The 20,672-nt window shown below is 44.3% G+C and overlaps 1 protein-coding gene across 3 annotated transcripts in view; it reads left to right on the top strand.

The window, feature by feature from the left end:
- The first annotated feature begins 1,033 nt into the window (after positions 1 to 1,033).
- Positions 1,034 to 20,672, top strand: part of RGL3 (ral guanine nucleotide dissociation stimulator like 3) — a 54,652-nt gene continuing 35,013 nt past the window's right edge. Inside the window, exons 1-2 of one of the 3 annotated variants that reach the window (XM_056570398.1) lie at positions 1,034 to 1,165; positions 4,794 to 4,919. In XM_056570398.1, coding sequence (XP_056426373.1) covers positions 4,803 to 4,919 — 117 coding nt within the window. In that variant the 5' untranslated portion in view covers positions 1,034 to 1,165; positions 4,794 to 4,802. Of the gene's footprint in view, positions 1,166 to 1,211; positions 1,335 to 4,793; positions 4,920 to 14,726; positions 15,843 to 20,672 lie in introns of those variants that run through there. The other 2 variants (XM_056570399.1, XM_056570401.1) reach the window with 2 other exon arrangements.

Genomic DNA, 20,672 nt, shown 5'->3' with positions numbered 1-20,672 from the left:
ATCTTATTACAGTAACCCGGCTCCTGATCCTCTTATTACCCTATAACATCTTATTACAGTAACTCGGCTCCTGATCCTCTTATTACCCCTATAACATCTTATTACAGTAACCCGACTCCTGATCCTCTTATTACCCCTATAACATCTTATTACAGTAACCCGGCTCCTGATCCTCTTATTACCCCTATAACATCTTATTACAGTAACCCAGCTCCTGATCCTCTTATTACCCTATAACATGTTATTACAGTAAGCCGACTCCTGATCCTCTTATTACCCCTATAACATCTTATTACAGTAACCCGGCTCCTGATCCTCTTATTACCCTATAACATCTTATTACAGTAACCCGGCTCCTGATCCTCTTATTACCCTATAACATCTTATTACAGTAACCCGGCTCCTGATCCTCTTATTACCCCTATAACATCTTATTACAGTAACCCGGCTCCTGATCCTCTTATTACCCTATAACATCTTATTACAGTAACCCGACTCCTGATCCTCTTATTACCCCTATAACATCTTATTACAGTAACCCGGCTCCTGATCCTCTTATTACCCCTATAACATCTTATTACAGTAACCCGGCTCCTGATCCTCTTATTACCCTATAACATCTTATTACAGTAACCCAGCTCCTGATCCTCTTATTACCCTATAACATCTTATTACAGTAACCCGGCTCCTGATCCTCTTATTACCCTATAACATCTTATTACAGTAACCCGGCTCCTGATCCTCTTATTACCCTATAACATCTTATTACAGTAACCCGGCTCCTGATCCTCTTATTACCCTATAACATCTTATTACAGTAACCCGGCTCCTGATCCTCTTATTACCCTATAACATCTTATTACAGTAACCCAGATACTGAACGTATCATTGTAAAGTGTTGTATTTTTTCATTTCCTAAACTTTTTTGTTTCAATCTCCGACCTTCCGAAAAACAAGAGAAATCTGCCATTGTTTTTGCGGTCTGGGAAAAGTACGAGAGGGGTCAGAGGAAGTGACATTCCGCCCCACCACACCACCCTCTCCTGAGTCTGCAAAATTCAGGCTAGTGGGGGGAGCAGGATGTCGGAGGAAGGCTTCCAGCATAGTAGAATAGAGGGAGGAAGGGAGAGAGAAAAGTGAGACAAGTAAAAATCAGGGATCAAAGGTAAACGGGGACATCATCTAGATTTCCTTCCATACACCGGCCGGCTCAATTGAGTCTCTGTGGGGTGTATATATTGGGGGGACACATTGCCGGCTCCGACCCTTTAACTAACTTCCTCGCAAAACTTTTTCAAATTTTGGTGGGTGATGTTGGGAATTGAGGCGATGAGGTGAGGAAAGTGTTAACCCAGCGGGGCGTAGTCTGTCCATTTTGTTGTATTGTGTGTATGAATTGTAATGTATAGATACAGGGTTATAATATGATACGATTTGTTGTGTTTGTATGGGTTAGTGGCTTGTTTGTGTCTGTTGCGTTACGCATACATATATATATATATATATATATATATATATATATTTCTTCTATAACCTTTGATGGGCCCATAGGTTACCCTACTATTGTACCAATGCACCTGTTGTACTGTTAAAGCTCTCGTATATGTAGCAACATGTTGGTGTTTCCCATCTAGCGTGCCTCCAGCTGTTGCAAAACTACAACTTCCAGCATGACCGGACAGCCAACGGTTTGGACACACTTGTCTATGTGATGGGTCATGATGGTATCGAGCACCATTTTGTCCCCACCAATGACTAGACCAGTGTTTCCCAACTAAGGTTCCTCCAGCTGTTGCAAATCTACAACTCTCAGCATGCTGGGAGTTGTAGTTTTTCAACAGCTGGAGGCATTATGGTTGGAAAACACGGATGGGTCATGGTGGACGTTAGCTTCTGGGAAGAAGCTTACATGCCACTGATATAAAAAAAAAAACAATATTGTCCCCAATAATGACTGTTGCAAAACTACAGCTCCCAGCATGCCCGGACAGCCAACGGCTGTCCGGGCATGCTGGGAGTTGCAGTTTTGCAACAGCTGGGGGCACCTTGGTTGAAACACTGGTCTATGTGATGGGTTATGGTGGATGTAAGCATCCAAGAAGATGTTATTGAACACCATATTGTCCCCACCAACGACTGGAGCAGTGTTTCCCAACCAGTGTTCCCCCAGCTGTTGCAAAACTACAACTCACAGAGAGCCAACAGCTGATAGTTGTAATTTTGCAACAGCTGGAGGCATCCTTGTTGGGTAACAGCAAACTAAAGCATTGCATTGGTTTGGCCTCGAACGGTGTTGTAACCAGCCAAAGCCATCGGGGGGCGCTTCACTTTTACGTAGCGCTTCGAAACGTTTACTTCTAGGCAATAGTGCCTAATTGAAATGTCACTGTACAATATATGCACTATTTGACACTGCTTTACTACAAAATTCATTAAAAAATTTACATTGATATTCCCTGTTGTATTATATTATATAGTATTGTGTTATTATTATTTTTTTTTCTGTATAAACTTTATCCCATTTAGACAAAAAAAACTAAGATTTGGGGTTTTTGTTGTGTGGGACTTAAACTTACACCTCTGCCATATATACGCCTTCGTTTTAGCGTAGTGAAGCAGGTGACGCATGTTTTTTTTTTACATGCTCGCTCTAGTTTTTCTCCTATACATGCGACGGAGACGTGCAAAAAGGAAGCTGCGGGGGATCCGGTATTCCTATAGTGAGCGATTCCCCAAACCTTCAAACAGGGCAGGAAATACTTCCGCCCGGGAAGGAAGCAAAGCAAATACTCAGTCCATATATAGAGAGCGGCGGAAGCCCACTTTATAGAGATTTTGGGGGTATTTCTTAACGTGGTGATAAAGGGCGCAAAAGTCTTTGAATTCTAAATTTTAAGTTCGTAAATTCTGTGCCGCAATGTTATATATCGCGCAGTAAATTCTGTGCCGCAACGTTGTATATCGTGCAGTAAATTCTGTGCCGCAACAGTATATATTGTGCAGTAAATCCTGTGCCGCAGCAGTATATATTGCGCAGTAAATCCTGTGCCGCAGCAGTATATATTGTGCAGTAAATCCTGTGCCGCAACAGTATATATTGTGCAGTAAATCCTATGCCGCAACATTATATATTGTGCAGTGAATTCTGTGTCGCAATGTTATATATCGTACAGTAAATTCAGTGTCGCAACGTTGTATATCGTGCAGTAAATGCTGTGCCGCAACAGTATATATTGTGCAGTGAATCCTGTGCCGCAACAGTATATATTGTGCAGTGAATCCTGTGCCGCAACAGTATATATTGCGCAGTAAATCCTGTGCCGCAACATTATATATTGTGCAGTAAATTCTGCGCCTCAACATTATGTATTGTGCAGTAAATTCTGCGCCTCAACATTATGTATTGTGCAGTAAATTCTGTGCTGCAACATTATATATTGTGCAGTAAATTCTGTTCCGCAACATTATATATTGTGCAGTAAATTCTGTGCTGCAACATTATATATTGTGCAGTAAATTCTGTTCCGCAACATTATATATTGTGCAGTAAATTCTGCGCCTCAACATTATATATTGTGCAGTAAATTCTGTTCCGCAACATTATATATTGTGCAGTAAATTCTGTTCCGCAACATTATAGATCGTACAATAAATTCTGTGCTGCAACATTATATATTGTGCAGTAAATTCTGTTCTGCAACATTATACATCGTACACTAAATTCTGTGCTGCAACATTATATATTGTGCGGTAAATTTTGTGCCACAACTTTATATATTGTGCATAGTTTAGGTAGGTATATACATAGTGCAGGTAGGTAGGTACATAGTACAGGTGGGTAGACAGACAATCCCAAACCCCCTTCCTTAAAGGGGTATTCCAGGAAAAAACTTTTATTTTCTATATCAACTGGCTCCAGAAAGTTAAACAGATTTGTAAATGACTTCTATTAAAAAATCTTAATCTTTCAGTACTTATGAGCTTCTGAAGTTAAGGTTGTTCTTTTCTGTCTAAATACTCTCTGCTGACAACTGTCTCGGGAAACGCCCAGTTTAGAAGCAAATCCCCATTGCAAACCTCTTCTAAACTGGGCGGTTCCCGAGACAGGTATCATCAGAGAGGATTTAGACAGAAAAGAACAACCTTAACTTCAGAAGCTCATAAGCACTGAAAGGATTAAGATTTTTTAATAGAAGTAATTTACAAATCTGTTTAACTTTCTGGAGCCAGTTGATATATACAAAAAAGTTTTTTCCTGGAATACCCCTTTAAATAAAAATCCCACTCACCTTCCCCCACTCTCGCTCTGACACCAGGGCCTCCTCATCCTCTTTTGGTCTTCTCCTCTTGCTGTGTGGCACTCTGCTAACCCTACATGATGACGTCATCTCATTGCGTACGGTAGGGTCAGCAGGGTGCACCCCGGAGTACAGTACTGGAGCAGGGGAGGGGGTGCGCCTCTGATCCAAATCCCCTGCCAGTGGCTGAGAATTCCGATTTTTATTAATTTTAGAACAAGGGGCAACATAACAAAATGTGAAAGAGGTTAAAGGACCTGAAGACTTTGCGAATGTCTTGTAGTAAGTCAGAAACAGGCCAACTTGTAATCATAGGCTTCTTAGACAAGAAAATTGTGTCACCGGCCATTGTACCTTATGGTAAGAAGGAGGGCATAGGACATATACATGGTCTTTTATCTCCTGTAGTTTTATTTAATTGCTCTGTGATCTCACAATTCTCAAGTATCTGAAGACCCTGTGGCTCTTAGCGTTCATTCTTATCCTATTTTCTAGAAAATCAAAATGTTTGGTGATCCCGGCTCGCGCAGCAGTCTGTCCCTGGACCTTGACATGAGTTGGGGGATCGTCTTACAAGCGTATCGCTGCCTCAAGAACGATGATGAAGATCCCAGATACAAGGTGAGTCTTGAGTTTATAAAGGTTGTGTACTCTCCACAGTCACTTTATTGACCGTATCTATGTAGCATCTTACTTTAAAGGGGTATTCCGAGATTTGACTATGCTAGAGGCTGTAAAGTTACTGTAGTACATCATTTCATTTCTGTACCTGTGTTTGATGGTAGTCTCGCAAGTTTTCTGTGATTTTTGCCCCAATGTTTATTTTTAACAGTATACAAAATGTCTCAGGTTTTCCCATGTTGCAGTGCGGCCCAAGACAATATATCACTAGTCAGGTGTTCAAAGGGAGCCTGTCTGTGCTTCAATGGGTGGAGGGACTGCTGGGTGTGAGGGAGATTAGTTTGCAAGGAATTGTAGTTTTGAAACAGCTGGAGGCATCCTGGTCAGAAAACACTGGTCTATTGCATGGAATGGAGCACAGGTGTGTTTCAAAGGGTGGGGTGGTTGATGTGTGGGAGGGAGAAAAGTGACCTCACACTTACAAACAAGGAATTTTGTGCCAACCAATCCATGATATTGGTGCTGTCATACTGTCCTTCCAAATCCTATGGTTTGTGACCCACTTTCTGTGACCTATAGCTAGGTGTCAAAGTCTCACTGACTCCTATGGATGGTCTCCCATTCAAAAACCCACTTTGTACTGGGAAGGACACAGGCTCGGTTGAGTCGTGGTTCCATCTTTGGCTATCCGGAGATCTGGCACCATCCTGGATAGGAATCGATGTGAATGCAGGATGCCACCAGGCACTTCATTATGTCCCCCCCCCCCGACAGTTCCCCCAAATTAGGTTTCAGTATAGTTCCACCACATTAGTTGCAGCTATGGTTCCCCAACATTAGGTGCAGTATAGTCCCCCACATTAGGTGCAGTATAGTTCCCCACATTAGGTGCAGTATAGTTCCCCCACATTAGGTGCAGTATAGTTCCCCCACATTAGGTGCAGTATAGTTCCCCACATTAGGTGCAGTACAGTTCCCCCACATTAGGTGCAGTACAGTTCCCCCACATTAGGTGCAGTATAGTTCCCCCACATTTGGTGCAGTATAGTCCCCCACATTAGGTGCAGTATAGTTCCCCCAAATTAGGTGCAGTACAGTTCCTCCAAATTAGGTGCAGTACAGTTCCCCCACATTAGGTGCAGTACAGTTCCCCCACATTAGGTGCAGTACAGTTTCCCACATTAGGTGCAGTATAGTTCCCCCACATTGGGTGCAGTACAGTTTCCCACATTAGGTGCAGTATAGTTCCCCCACATTTGTGCAGTACAGTTCCCCCACATTAGGTGCAGTATAGTTCCCCACATTAGGTGCAGTATAGTTCCCCACATTAGGTGCAGTACAGTTTCCCCACATTAGGTGCAGTATAGGTTCCCACATTAGGTGCAGTATAGTTCCCCCACATTAGGTGCAGTACAGTTCCCCCACATTAGGTGCAGTACAGTTCCCCCACATTAGGTGCAGTATATAGTTCCCCCACATTAGGTGCAGTATAGTTCTCCCCACATTACGTGCAGTATAGTTCCCCCCACATTAGGTGCAATATAGTTCCCCCACATTAGGTGCAGTATAGTTCCCCCACATTAGGTGCAGTATGGTTCCCCCCACATTAGGTGCAGTATAGTCCCCCACATTAGGTGCAGTATAGTTCCCCCACATTAGGTGCAGTATAGTTCCCCCACATTAGGTGCAGTATAGTTCCCCCCACATTACGTGCAGTATAGTTCCCCCCACATTAGGTGCAATATAGTTCCCCCACATTAGGTGCAGTATAGTTCCCCCACATTAGGTGCATTATGGTTCCCCCCACATTAGGTTGGCTGTATAGTTTCCCCACATTAGGTGCAGTATAGTTCCCCCACATTAGGTGCAGTATAGTTCCCCCACATTTGGTGCAGTATAGTCCCCCACATTAGGTGCAGTATAGTTCCCCCAAATTAGGTGCAGTACAGTTCCCCCAAATTAGGTGCAGTACAGTTCCCCCACATTAGGTGCAGTACAGTTCCCCCACATTAGGTGCAGTACAGTTTCCCACATTAGGTGCAGTATAGTTCCCCCACATTGGGTGCAGTACAGTTTCCCACATTAGGTGCAGTATAGTTCCCCCACATTTGTGCAGTACAGTTCCCCCACATTAGGTGCAGTATAGTTCCCCACATTAGGTGCAGTATAGTTCCCCACATTAGGTGCAGTACAGTTCCCCCACATTAGGTGCAGTATAGGTTCCCACATTAGGTGCAGTATAGTTCCCCTACATTAGGTGCAGTACAGTTCCCCCACATTAGGTGCAGTACAGTTCCCCCACATTAGGTGCAGTATATAGTTCCCCCACATTAGGTGCAGTATAGTTCCCCCACATTAGGTTCAGTATAGTTCCCCCACATTTGGTGCAGTTTAATTCCCCAAATTAGGTGCAGTATAGTTCCCGACATTAGGTGCAGTATAGTCCCCCACATTACGTGCAGTATAGTTCCCCACATTAGGTGCAGTATAGTTCCCCCACATTAGTTGCAGTATAGTTCCCCACATTAGGTGCAGTATAGTTCCCCACATTAGGTGCAGTATAGTTCCCCACATTAGGTGCAGTATAGTTCCCCACATTAGGTGCAGTATAGTTCCCCACATTAGGTGCAGTATAGTTCCCCCCACATCAGGTGCAGTACAGTTCCCCACATTAGGTACAGTACAGTTCCCCACATTAGGTGCAGTATAGTTCACCCACATTAGGTGCAGTATAGTTCCTCATATTAGGTGCAGTATAGTTCCCTATATTAGGTGCAGTATAGTTCTCCCCACATTAGGTGCAGTATAGTTCACCCACATTAGGTGCAGTATAGTTCCTCATATTAGGTGCAGTATAGTTCCCTATATTAGGTGCAGTATAGTTCCCCACATTAGGTGCAGTATAGTTCCCCACATTAGGTGCAGTATAGTTCCCCACATTAGGTGCAGTATAGTTCCCCACATTAGGTGCAGTATAGTTCCCCACATTAGGTGCAGTATAGTTCCCCCCCACATCAGGTGCAGTACAGTTCCCCACATTAGGTACAGTACAGTTCCCCACATTAGGTGCAGTATAGTTCACCCACATTAGGTGCAGTATAGTTCCTCATATTAGGTGCAGTATAGTTCCCTATATTAGGTGCAGTATAGTTCTCCCCACATTAGGTGCAGTATAGTTCACCCACATTAGGTGCAGTATAGTTCCTCATATTAGGTGCAGTATAGTTCCCTATATTAGGTGCAGTATAGTTCCCCACATTAGGTGCAGTATAGTTCCCCACATTAGGTGCAGTATAGTTCCCCACATTAGGTGCAGTATAGTTTCCCCACATTATGTGCAGTATAGTTCCCCACATTAGGTGCAGTATAGTTCCCCCCCCCACATCAGGTGCATTACAGTTCCCCACATTAGGTACAGTACAGTTCCCCACATTAGGTGCAGTATAGTCCCCCACATTAGGTGCAGTATAGTTCCCCCACATTAGGTGCAGCATAGTTCCCCCACATTAGGTGCAGTATAGTTCCCCCCCACATTACGTGCAGTATAGTTCCCCCCACATTAGGTGCAATATAGTTCCCCCACATTAGGTGTAGTATAGTTCCCCCACATTAGGTGCAGTATAGTCCCCCACATTAGGTGCAGTATAGTCCCCCACATTAGGTGCAGTATAGTTCCCCCACATTAGGTGCAGTATAGTTCCCCCACATTAGGTGCAGTATAGTTCCCCCCACATTACGTGCAGTATAGTTCCCCCCACATTAGGTGCAATATAGTTCCCCCACATTAGGTGCAGTATAGTTCCCCCACATTAGGTGCAGTATGGTTCCCCCCACATTAGGTTGGCTGTATAGTTTCCCCACATTAGGTGCAGTATAGTTCCCCCACATTAGGTGCAGTACAGTTCCCCCACAGACATGCAGCCTCCAGCCATATGTCTGTGTACTGCCCCGCTTCAGTGTTCCGACCACCGCCCTTCCGGTCCGGGGACCCCGGGGACCGGGGTCACGATCTGCTGCTATGGCCTATGGGCCATAGCAGTAGGACCCAGGAGCGGAGGAACTCTGAAGATGACGTGCTGCTGGTAACTTACCATGCACGTGCGTCCTCCTCGATGCTCCGCTCCGCTCTGCTTTTCTCCTATGGGCGCATGCACGGGACGTCAGTGACGTCCCTGCGTGCGCTACTTCCTTGCGCCCCTGCATTTTTAAAGTTAACGCGGGGGCCGCCGCAGAGAGGTAAATGCCTGGACATCCGTGTGTCCTGGAAAGATTTTTTGGGACACAGGGATGTCCTGAGTGTGACGGGGGTCCCCTGCGGGCACGGGGCCCGGAGCAGGTGCTCCATAGCGCCAATGATGATCCGGCCCTGTCGGGCACGGTGCCGGACCCTGCATGCAGCTTTTTTTTTAAAGGGGTACTCCAGTGGCAAACAATTTTTTTTTTTAAATCAACTGGTGTCAGAAAGTTAAAAAGATTTGTAAATTATTTCTATTTAAAAATCTTAATCCCTCCAGTACTTATCAGCTGCTGTATGCTCCACAGAAAGATGTATTTTTTTTCTGGAGTTCTTTTCTGTCTGACCACAGTGCTCTCTGCTGACATCTCTGTCCGTATCAGGAACTGTCTGGAGCAGGAGAGGTTTGCCATTGGGATTTTACTTGTACTCTGGACAGTTCCTGACACGGACAGAGGTGTCAGCAGAGAGCACTGTGGTCAGACTTGAAAGAACAACTCACCCTCCTCCGGAGCATACAGCAGCTGATAAATACTGGAAGGATTACGATTTTTAAATAGAAGTAATTGACATATCTGTATAACTTTCTGGCACCAGTTGATTTTAAATAATTTGTTTTCCACCGGAGTACCCCTTTAAACCAGCCCTGTACGCTGGAGTGCAGATATCATGAACAAGCATTTAACACATTGGAAGCACTCTTAGTCCATGGTGGTAATGGCCCAATGGGTAGCATTACGGTAAGCACTAGTCTCTGTAGAACAGTGGTCTCAAACTGTGGCCCTCCAGATGTTGCAAAACTTCAACTCCCAGCATGCCCGGACAGCCGTTGGCTGTCCGGGCATGCTGGGAGTTGAAGTTTTGCAACATCTGGAGGGCCACAGTTTGAGACCACTGCTCTAGAGTCATTTCTTGGGTGGGGGTGGGTACCCCATTGGTGACATCTGGAAACCCTACCTCCAATCATAGTTGTAAGAGAACTACCATCAGAGAAGTCTGACTACCCCCATTAGATGATTATAAGGGGTATTTACTGCTCCAGGTACCTCAGGACACATCAGTAACTGTTCTCCCGAGCCCCATTTTACCCCCCCCCCCCCCACCCCCCGGCACCGTAGATATGAGCCTGCAGTTATTGCCGTCTGTTCTATGTGATCTGTACTGTACATTCGCTCATAACGTGACTTTGGTTTTGCTTTGAATATCCCTGTTTTGGCAACAACTAACTAAGATGAGATTTTTGTGTATACATAAAATAAGGCCAAACTCAGGTCACCGATCATTGTAACACCCGAGAGTGAGAAGTGGTTGTGGTCTATGGGCTCTTGGGTACCTCCATTAAATGGGCACTGTCATTAAAACTAACCTTTGCTATTGCGCTCCTTATGGTAAATATAAGGTCTTTCTAATATACTTTGTTTAAAAAAAAAAAAAAAAATAACAATTACGTTTTCTATGTTTTATTTGTGTTTAAAAAAGCTGCCACTAGGTGTCTCCCTACTTGTCCAGATCACATTCCCCCCCCCTATCTTTAGCACAGACTTTGGACTCCTGCTGGCCTGGCAGAAGTCCAAACACAGGAAATTCAGTCTTTAGTGCTGAGGGTTGTGTGTGTGTGCAGCCTTAGCCAATCATAGCTCATCTCGCACTTAAAAAGGGATATTCCAGGAAAAAACTTTTTTTTTTATATCAACTGGCTCCAGAAAGTTAAGCAGATTTGTAAATTACTTCTATTAAAAATTCTTAATCCTTCCAATAATTATCAGCTGCTGAAGTAGACTTGTTCTTTTCTATCTGGCAACAGTGCTCATCTCTGCTTGTCTATGGAACTGCACAGAGTAGAAGAGGTTTGCTACGGGGATTTGCTTCTACTCTGGACAGTTCCCGAGACAGGTGTCATCAGAGAGCACTTAGACAGAAAAGAACAACTTAACTTCAGCAGTACTCAAGTACTGAAAGGATTAAGATTTTTTAATAGAAGAAATTTACAAATCTGTTTAACTTTCTGGAGCCAGTTGATATATATATATATATATATATATATAAGTTTTTTTCCCAGATAACCCCTTTAACTGCAGTTTTCTGTTGGTTGCAGAGTAAGAGAGGAAGCTCTCCCCTGTATGGCTACAGATGATGTCACGCCTGCTGGGGAACGCCCCTTCCCAGTCTGTGAATCTGACTGAGACTGAGCAGAAAATACAGAGCAATATCAAGGTAGAAAACTAACAAATAATAAAAATAAAGGCAGGAGGTGGTTTACCATGATGGGGGCAGTGAACTGGGAGGATTATAAAATGTTTCAAGTTAATGAGAGGTACTCTTTAAAGGGGTACTCTGCCCCTAGACATCTTATCCACTATCCAAAGGATAGGGAACAAGATGTCTGATCGCAGGGGTCCTGCTGCCTGGGACCCTCGCAATCTCTCCTGCTGCTCCCCCATACATCAACAGCCTGGAGCTATGTTTGCTCCGTGGCTAATGATGGGCGATACAGGGGATGGGGTATCGTGACAGGGGATCGCTGCCTCCAAAAGGTGAGCGATTCTGTCAATCATGGCTAGGTTTGTCCTGATTGGCAAGTGATGGTGGATAGATACAATTGGATAGCATTGGGAATGATGTATCTCACACTGATTGGTCCTTGCTAAAATCCATCATCAGTTCAGTTGGTGGATTGGTTCAGTAACCCTTGGTGTATACAATCCCCTTCCTGTGATGTCACAGGGGAGGTTTTAAAACCCCTAGAATCAGCGTTTTTTAACCAGTGCCCGCTTACCTCTTGATAAAGCTGGTGGTCCAGCGAAACATGTCGAGGGGGGCAGTGTGAAAGATTTTGATATAGGCAGCCATCTGTCCAAGTATCCAGTTTAGTGATGTTCTGCAGGCACCGTTATCTGGTGTAATTAACATCCAATACTGAACCAGTTGGTCATTTCACATTTATTAGGAAAGTGAATTACAGTGGCTCCTAGTATTTTAATATAAATTGCGTGCGTACAATACAATAAAGATTGAACTTTTAACTCACGTCCTTAGGGTATATGGGAAGAATGGGTATTGTTTGGTTCATCTTCGGATGATCTATAGGAATAACTTGGACGACTTATCTCTAATATATAAGGGAACATTAAAGGGGTATTCAGGCCAAAGACATCTTATCCCCTATCCAAAGGATTGGGGGTGGGGGGGGGGGGTGTCTCATCATCAGACATCTTATGCCCTATCCTTTGGGGATAAGATGTCTTTGGCCGAAATTCCCCTTTAAAGTGGTATTATAATAAGACGTAATTTTAATTGTATTTAGATAAAACTATTACCTCAAGATATATAACTTATTTATATAGTTTTATCACAGATTATACTGGCTTCAGAATACTTTGATGTGATTCACCCCTGATAGGAAGTTGTGTAGTCTTCTCATTGTCAGTGTGGTGTTGTCTAAGCAGCTCCAAGCTCTTCCCTCTTTCCTGACAGGAAGTTGTGTAGTCATCTCATTGTCAGTGTGGTGTTGTTTCAGCAGCTTCCCGGCTCCTCCTTCTCTCCTGACAAGAAATTGTGTAGTCTTTTCATTGTCAGTGTAGTGTTGTCTCAGCAGCTCCCCAGCACCACTCGGTCTCCCAAGACAACACATTATCATTTGCTTTCTTAGACGATGTGGCTGTATCTTGTCTCTAAAATGAAGTTCTGCCCCCTTAGCGTCTGTCATAGACCCTAAGGGGGCGGAGCTTCAATTGGCAGTACACTTCATTCCCTACAGTCTACATCACCATTACCCTGTAATGTACACATACACATATATATATATCTTTACTGGGAAATTTCGGGAGACTGAGGTGTGTGTACAGCATGCTGCTTTGTGCTGCCTTGTGCTGAGCAATGTCACAGGCAGAGAAGAAGACAAGTAATGTATACAGCAGGTGCTGCAGTGTTGTATTCTTCTGTGTACTTAACTGGGTACTCCGGTGGAAAACTTTTATGTTTTAATCAACTGGTGCCAGAAAGTTAAACAGATTTGTAAATTACTTCTATTAAAAAAATCTTAATCCTTCCAGTACTTATTAGCTGCTGAATACTACAGAGGAAATTCTTTTCTTTTTGAAACACAGAGCTCTCTGCTGACATCATGACCACACTGATCTCTGCTGACACCTCTGTCCATTTTAAGAACTGTCCAGAGTAAGAGAAAATCCCCATAGAAAACATATGCTGCTCTGGACAGTTCCTAAAATGGACAGAGATGTCAGCAGAGAGCACTGTGGTCATGATGTCAGCAGAGAGCTCTGTGTTCCAAAAAGAAAACCATTTCCTCTGTAGTATTCAGCAGCTAATAAGTACTGGAAGGATTAAGATTTTTTAATAAAAGTAATTTACAAATCTGTTTAACTTTCTGGCACCAGTTGATTAAAAATTTTTTTTTCCACCGGAGTACCCCTTTAAATGTTCTACAACAGCTCTGGTCAGGGAACATGTCGGAGGAGTGCTGTGAGAGAGTAGTAGGCAGGATGGGAGGACTGTGGACAGGGAGACAACCCCCCTGGATTGTCCGGCGACACTTGGGGCCCCTCATATAACAGTGTTTTCCAAAAAGTGTGCCCTCAGCTGTTGCAAAACTACTTTGGCTGTCCAGGCATGCTAGAAGTTGTAGTTTTGCAACAGCTGGAGACACACCGTTTGAAAAACACTGGCATGTAGCAGCATTTAGCCCTCTGGGTAATCTTGATTGGCCAAAAAGGGCTTGGAGCACAAATATACCTACATTAGATAGTCTTAAAGATAAGGGTGGGTATAAAGGTCACCTAAAAAGTGGCAGAAGAAACCTGTACTGCTAAAGCTATGGTACTACAAGTTCCAGAAAAACAAGTTTCAGCAATCTCCATAGTGGCTATAGCCTGGGGACTTTATATGTTATGCAGAAGATCATTTTAGATTAATATATATCTATGTACAAATAAATAATACTTTAATCCAGAACATATGCTACATTATCAGGTTTTTCACTGTAAGATTATAGTTGTTCCTTTTCCCATAAATTAGTAAAGATTTCTAACATTCTCATTATCTCTTCTCACGTTCTCATTATGGGGAAAAAAAACTTGAATGTGAAAAAAGTAAAAAAAAGGGCCTGAAAACTTTTCCCGACTGCACTGTATGTGGAATTGTTACACATTCAGATATAATATACAGACTTTATGGTGGGATTGAAGGGATTTCACCAGAGGCACATTGGGGGGAGATTTATCAAAACCTGTCTAGAGGAAAAGTTGCTGAGTTGCCCATAGCAACCAATCAGATCGCTGCTTTCATTTTTGAAATGGCTCCTGAAAAATGAAAGGAGTGTTCTGATTGGTTGCTATGGGCAACTCCGCAACTTTTCCTCTGGACAGGTTTTGGTAAATCTCCTTCATCATGTGTACACATAACAGGTTATTATTATGAGTGTCTCCGCACCCCTCCCCCACACTAAGTCTCCTTAGCTGTCAGAGTTAACTATTCCGCAAGAACTGTGCAACCTTGTAGTGAACCTTGTGATACGAGGAGTGCAGCACCATCCTCCTTCCCTCCTTCCTTGTATACGTCTCCTCTGTCCTCCTCCTATACGCTCCTAGGACATCCTATCATCTCCTGTCCATATCCAGCTCAGCTTTCAGGATCCCCCAGCATTGTCTATGATGTCCTCTGTTCCTTATCTCCTACCCCTATGTTCCTCTCTGCTCCCTCCTCCCCACTAACCCGGTCTCTCCTCCCTCCTCTCCTCCCTTCCCTCTTTCTCTGGAGGGCTGGGATTTAATCCCTTGATGATATCAGTCTGAGGATTTCAAAAGAAACTTTCCACAACAAGGCTGACCAGGGCGAAGGAGAGCGGGGACGTCAAGGGCACCAGAAAGTTCTGCAAGAGGATTCGGCCAAGGTTGGAACCCTGTTGCTATCCGGATGACTAAGGAGAAGGATACAGATAAGTATCAGGGACGTGTACAGACATTTTAGGGGGCCGGGGCTGAACTAAAAAAAAAAAAAAGGGGCACTTCTTATAATTATTTATATAAATGCCCACAAAATGACGCCAGATTGCCCAGGGCACTTATAGGACGGTCGTCAAAGGGGCAGGGGCTCAAGGCCCCTTTCTGGTCAACCTGTGCCCGTCCCTGGATAAGTTAGAAGACAAGTAAGAGCCAACAATCCCGTGATGGAAGCGTAAAAAAGATAAGATAGACATGAAGGACCTACTTTGTATCAAAGTTGGCACAAGACTAAGGATATAGACAAGGATCTGCTTGAAGATATGAACATCACAGGATCTATAGAGATTGGATTCGGTTACGTCTTCTCCTAGAACTCTTCTTCTTGGAATAATCTGGATTTATGGGTCGTGACATGTACGTCAAGAAGAAACGTCAAGAAGAAACGAGAAACAACATTTTGTTGGATTAGCCAAGATTCATGGTCTTGCTGTCCAGTGTCGCTGTTGACCTGTAATCTCTGGTGGTCTCTTCTGATTGACATCTGTCTCGGATCCATTTTTCTTGACTTCTGGAATGGCTCCACCTGGGCAAGTGACTCCATATTCCTATATGTCGATTCGCCGGTTGTGACGTGGTGTCTGAAAGGAGATATTGAGCAGCCAAATGTCGGACGAGGAGCAACCACCTGGGGTGAAGCCCTCTCGGGCCATGGGCAAAGAGATCACTATGGTACAGTAATACGTTGGTATTGTGCATGAGTAGACAGTGACTAGGGTTGCCACCTGGCCGGTATTTTACCGGCACAGCCGGTATTCTGGCTGCCCTGCCGGTATTTCTATATTAAAAATACCGGCAGTGTAATGGCCGGTATTTATCCAACCAATCCTCCAACTCCCGGAATGTTGCACCGTATGCTATATCAGTGTTTCCCAACCAGAGCGCCTCCAGCTGTTGCAAAACTACAACTCCCAGCATGCCCGGACAGCCAATGGCTGTCCGGGCATGCTGGGAGTTGTAGTTTTGCAACAGCTAGAGGCACCCCTGGTTGGGAAACACTGATCTATACTATATAATACTATAGGGTCCAACATGCTGGGAGTTGTAGTTTTGCAACAGCTGGAGGCACCCCTGGTTGGGAAACACTGATCTATACTATATACTACTATAGAGTCCAACATGCTGGGAGTTGTAGTTTTGCAACAGCTAGAGGCACCCCTGGTTGGGAAACACTGACCTATACTATATACTACTATATAGTCCAACATGCTGGGAGTTGTAGTTTTGCAACAGCTGGAGGCACCCCTGGTTGGGAAACACTAATCTATACTATATACTACTATAGAGTCCAACATGCTGGGAGTTGTAGTTTTGCAACAGCTAGAGGCACCCCTGGTTGGGAAACACTGACCTATACTATATACTACTATATAGTCCAACATGCTAGGAGTTGTAGTTTTGCAACAGCTGGAGGCACCCCTGGTTGGGAAACACTAATCTATACTATATACTACTATAGAGTCCAACATGCTGGGAGTTGTAGTTTTGCAACAGCTAGAGGCACCCCTGGTTGGGAAACACTGACCTATACTATATACTACTATATAGTCCAACATGCTGGGAGTTGTAGTTTTGCAACAGCTGGTGCCACCCTTGGTTGGGAAACACTGACCTATACTATATACTTCCATATAGTCCAACATGCTGGGAGTTGTAGTTTTTATTTGGGGCAGCTCCTGAGCCACAGGCTGTATCAGGGCATGCTGGGAGTTGTAGTTGTTAACTAACTGCAACTCCTGAATTTGCTTAAAAACAAAAAAAAAAAAAGCGATCAAAAAGTCCCATCAGAACAAAAATGGTACTGTTAAAAACTACAGAACGGGGGCGCAAAAAATGAGCCCTCACACAGGCCCGTATAAATAGGAGAAAATTTGCCCCGCATATGTGTATCCTGTGATGTTACGTATATATGATTAATCATGCAAATTAGCGTGGGCGGTATTTTTTTTTGCAAGATAGGTGGCGACCCAAACAATGACCCTCAGAGCTAGCACTCTAAAGATGGCTGTATATGGGGGGGGGTCAGAGAGGAGATGCTAAATGGCGACTTGTGACTGGGTTGTGCTGCTGAAACCGATAGGTAGCAAATGTAATGAAGCAATGGAGGAGTTGGGATTATTGTTGATTTTATGTCGTTTTGGTTCTTTGCTGTTATGTTTACTATTTGCTGTTTTCTAGCATATACCATGGAACTTCGGAGAGACTGGGAATTTTCGTGGCGCTGATCGGGGAGAAGTCAATCACGGTGCGTACATCAAGATAAACATCCTTTAATGGTTAAGGTGCAACGCGTTTCACTGCGCAGGCGCAGCTTCCTCAGGCAGGAAGGCAGCTTGCCTGAGGAAGCTGAGCCTGCGCAGTGAAACACGTTGCACATTAACCATTAAAGGAATTTTATCTTGATGTACGCACCGTGATTGACTTCTCCCCGATCAGCGCCACGAAAATTCCCGGTCTCTCCGAAGTTTCATGGTCTCCTTAATCTTCACGGGAAGGCTGCAGATGGGTTCATGAATATTCTGTCATTCATTACGTGCTGTCCATTGTTGTGTATGCCGGTACACAACCGGAGCGGGTAAGCGGCCATTTTGCCCCCCTCTGTATAATTACCATCCAGCACGTGTGATTCTCCACAGGGAGTGCCTTTTTGTTGCTTTTTTATTTCAGATTTTCTAGCATATACGGCAGACATATACATAGACCTCTCATATTCTAACAGAGGAGGACAACGGGGGGGGGGGGGGGGGGGGGGTATTTATCAAATCCTGTCCAGAGGAAAAGTGTCCCAGTTGCCCATAGCAACCAATCAGATCGCTTCTTTCATTTTTAACAAGGCCTCTGCAAAATGAAAGAAGTAATCTGATTGGTTGCTATGGGCAACGGGGCAACTTTTCCTTTGCACAGGTTTTGCTAAATCTTTCCCAACGCCATTTTGACCCAATTTGTGTTCATTTTATGTTTCAATTTCTGTTTGTGTTATTGAGATTTCCATTTCTTTGCTGGAAATAACAGTGCAGACATCTACGCTATTCCACAGAGCGGTATACGTTCTTTGTAACATGGTAGTATACGTGCAAAGTGGCATACATCACAGCTAGACATTGGAGGTATACATCAGGAGATTATCCCCACGCTTACTCTGCACAACAGAGGAAAAGTTGCTGAGTTGCCCATAGCAACCAATCAGATCGCTTCTTTCATTTTTCAGAGGCCTTTTCGAAAATGAAAGAAGCGATCTGATTGGTTGCTGTGGGCAACTCAGCAACGTTTCCTTTCGACAGGTTTTGACAAACCTCCCCCATTGTGCTAGTTGGGGTGTACACTGAGGGGAGAGAGTCCCATAGCAAGTGTCAATATGGAGTCACTTTCTGAGATCCATTCAGGCCACCACATCCTATCCTGGGACAGAAGGAAAGAATGGTGGCGCTACCCTCAAATGGTTCTCTTTTTTGACGACTTTGGTCCTTTACATCCCTGATGGGAGAGAATGAGACACCATGACTAGGACAGTCATGGTGTCTCATTCTCTCCCATCAGGATGTAAAGGACCAAAGTCGTCAAAAAATGGATATCTTGTGTGAGACGGTGTCCCAGCCCCTTTTAAACTCAGATCTGCTGGATTCTCATAATAAGGTAATTCTGATTTATTTTTTATTTTTTTTAAATCAAGGCTTTTCCTCAAGGAACTTACGGTATCTAGCCTTTTGCTAAAACTTAGGGGGAAAAAACTATACTTACCTAGCCCTGGTCCCCGGCAGCTCCTGTTTGGCTCAGCCCGGTCCCCTGATCTTTCTCTTTCCTGCTGCCAAGATGAGCTCTTGGTGTAGGACCTGCTGGCTCAGCCAATCACTGGCCGCAGCGATGTCCCGTCTCGACTAGTAATTGGCTGAGCAGGCAAGTCCTGCACCAAGTGCTAGTCTTGGAAGCAGTAAGTAGACAAAAGATCAGAGACGAGCCGCGGGGTACTGGGGCTAGGCTTTTTATCCTTTTTCTTTTGTTTTTGTTTTTAGAGTATGAATTTTAGCAAAACCCTGGATAACTTCTTTAGTGTGGTTGCTTAAAGTGCACCCGTGAAAAGACAAGTGCACTTAACATAGGATTGCAAAGTTAATACACCTAAAGGGTTACTTGCCTGCAGTTCTAATCTGTTTTAAGCTTTTTCCACCAACAAAAGTAAAGCCGTGCCTGCAAAGTCATAACTTGAACCTCCTGGGCCCCAGTGCAATGTCTATAACAGGGTCCTCTACCTCCCATACACCATTTACAATACTGGTATCCTGTTATACTTTGTGCTACAGTTTTGCAACAGCTGGAGGCACCCTGTTGGGAAACACTGATCTGAGGATACTTGTCAAATCACCGAAGTATGAATCATGTGATTCCTTATACTTAAAGGGGTATTCCGAGTATTCTAATAAAAAGTCAACAACTTGGAATACCCCTTTAAGGCTGCATTCACACCTTGTTTTCAGCTTACGGTTGCCAGATCCGGCAGGGGGAGGGGAAAACCGGGCTCTCCCGTACCTCAGCCAGACCGGCGCTGAAATCCATTTACTTTAATGAGCCGACCGGAGTCAAACGGTGACTCCGGTCGGCTCATTTTTGACCTGTATCCGGTTTTGTGACTGGACCTAAAACCGTAGTATACTACAACTTTAGGTTTGGTCAGGAAACAGCATACGGGTCAAAAATGAGCCGACCGGAGTCACCGTTTGACTCCGGTCGGCTCATTAAAGTAAATGGATTTCAGCGCTGGTCTGGCTGGGGTACGGGAGCGCCCGGTTTTCCCCTCCCCCAGCTGGATCTGGCAACCGTAGGCTGAAAACGAGGTGTGAATGCAGCCTAACTTCGGAAGTTCTGGCCTCTGTGGAATCCGCTCAGAAATGCATTGCCATCTATGGAGAAGACACATTTTCAAACGGTCCTAGCGCCGGCATGTTCTGCCTGTGCCCAATGTCTGCAGAATGTCCACCTGGAAGATTTTTGGGCAGACATTCCGCTGGGTAAACATAGCCTAAGTGTGCGATTTCCCTGCAGCCCCACCATAGGTGACCTGAAGAATTAGGCCATGTTCACACAATGGAATTTCCGTTCTGAATTCCTTATTGGAATTCCACACAGAGATTCCGCAGCAGCAGAGTCCCATTGATTTCTTCAATGGGATTCTGCTGCGCTGTTCACACAGAAATTGTAATTCTGGTGTCCGCAGAAAGAATAGACTTGTCTATTTTTTTTTGCAGACAACGAAAGGAATGCATTGCTGCCTATGAGATGGCTCATTCCCGAGCGGTCCTCCGTATTCGGGAGAATGTCCTCACATAAATTCTCCGTGCGGACATTCCCCCATGTGTACATAGCCTTAGAGTGTTCATATGAAACATCTAATAGGTAGGGCAGTTTTCCCCAACCTGTGGCTCTCCAGCTGTTGGAAAATTTCAACTCTCATCATGCCCTGAATGGCTTCAGCTGTCAGGGCTTGATAGGAGCTGTATTTTTGCAAAA

This window comes from Hyla sarda, chromosome 4, assembly GCF_029499605.1.
Source record: "Hyla sarda isolate aHylSar1 chromosome 4, aHylSar1.hap1, whole genome shotgun sequence".
Classification (NCBI taxonomy): Eukaryota; Metazoa; Chordata; class Amphibia; order Anura; family Hylidae; genus Hyla; species Hyla sarda.
Note: the sequence above shows the minus strand (reverse complement) of the source record. Positions and strands in the feature narration are given on the sequence as shown.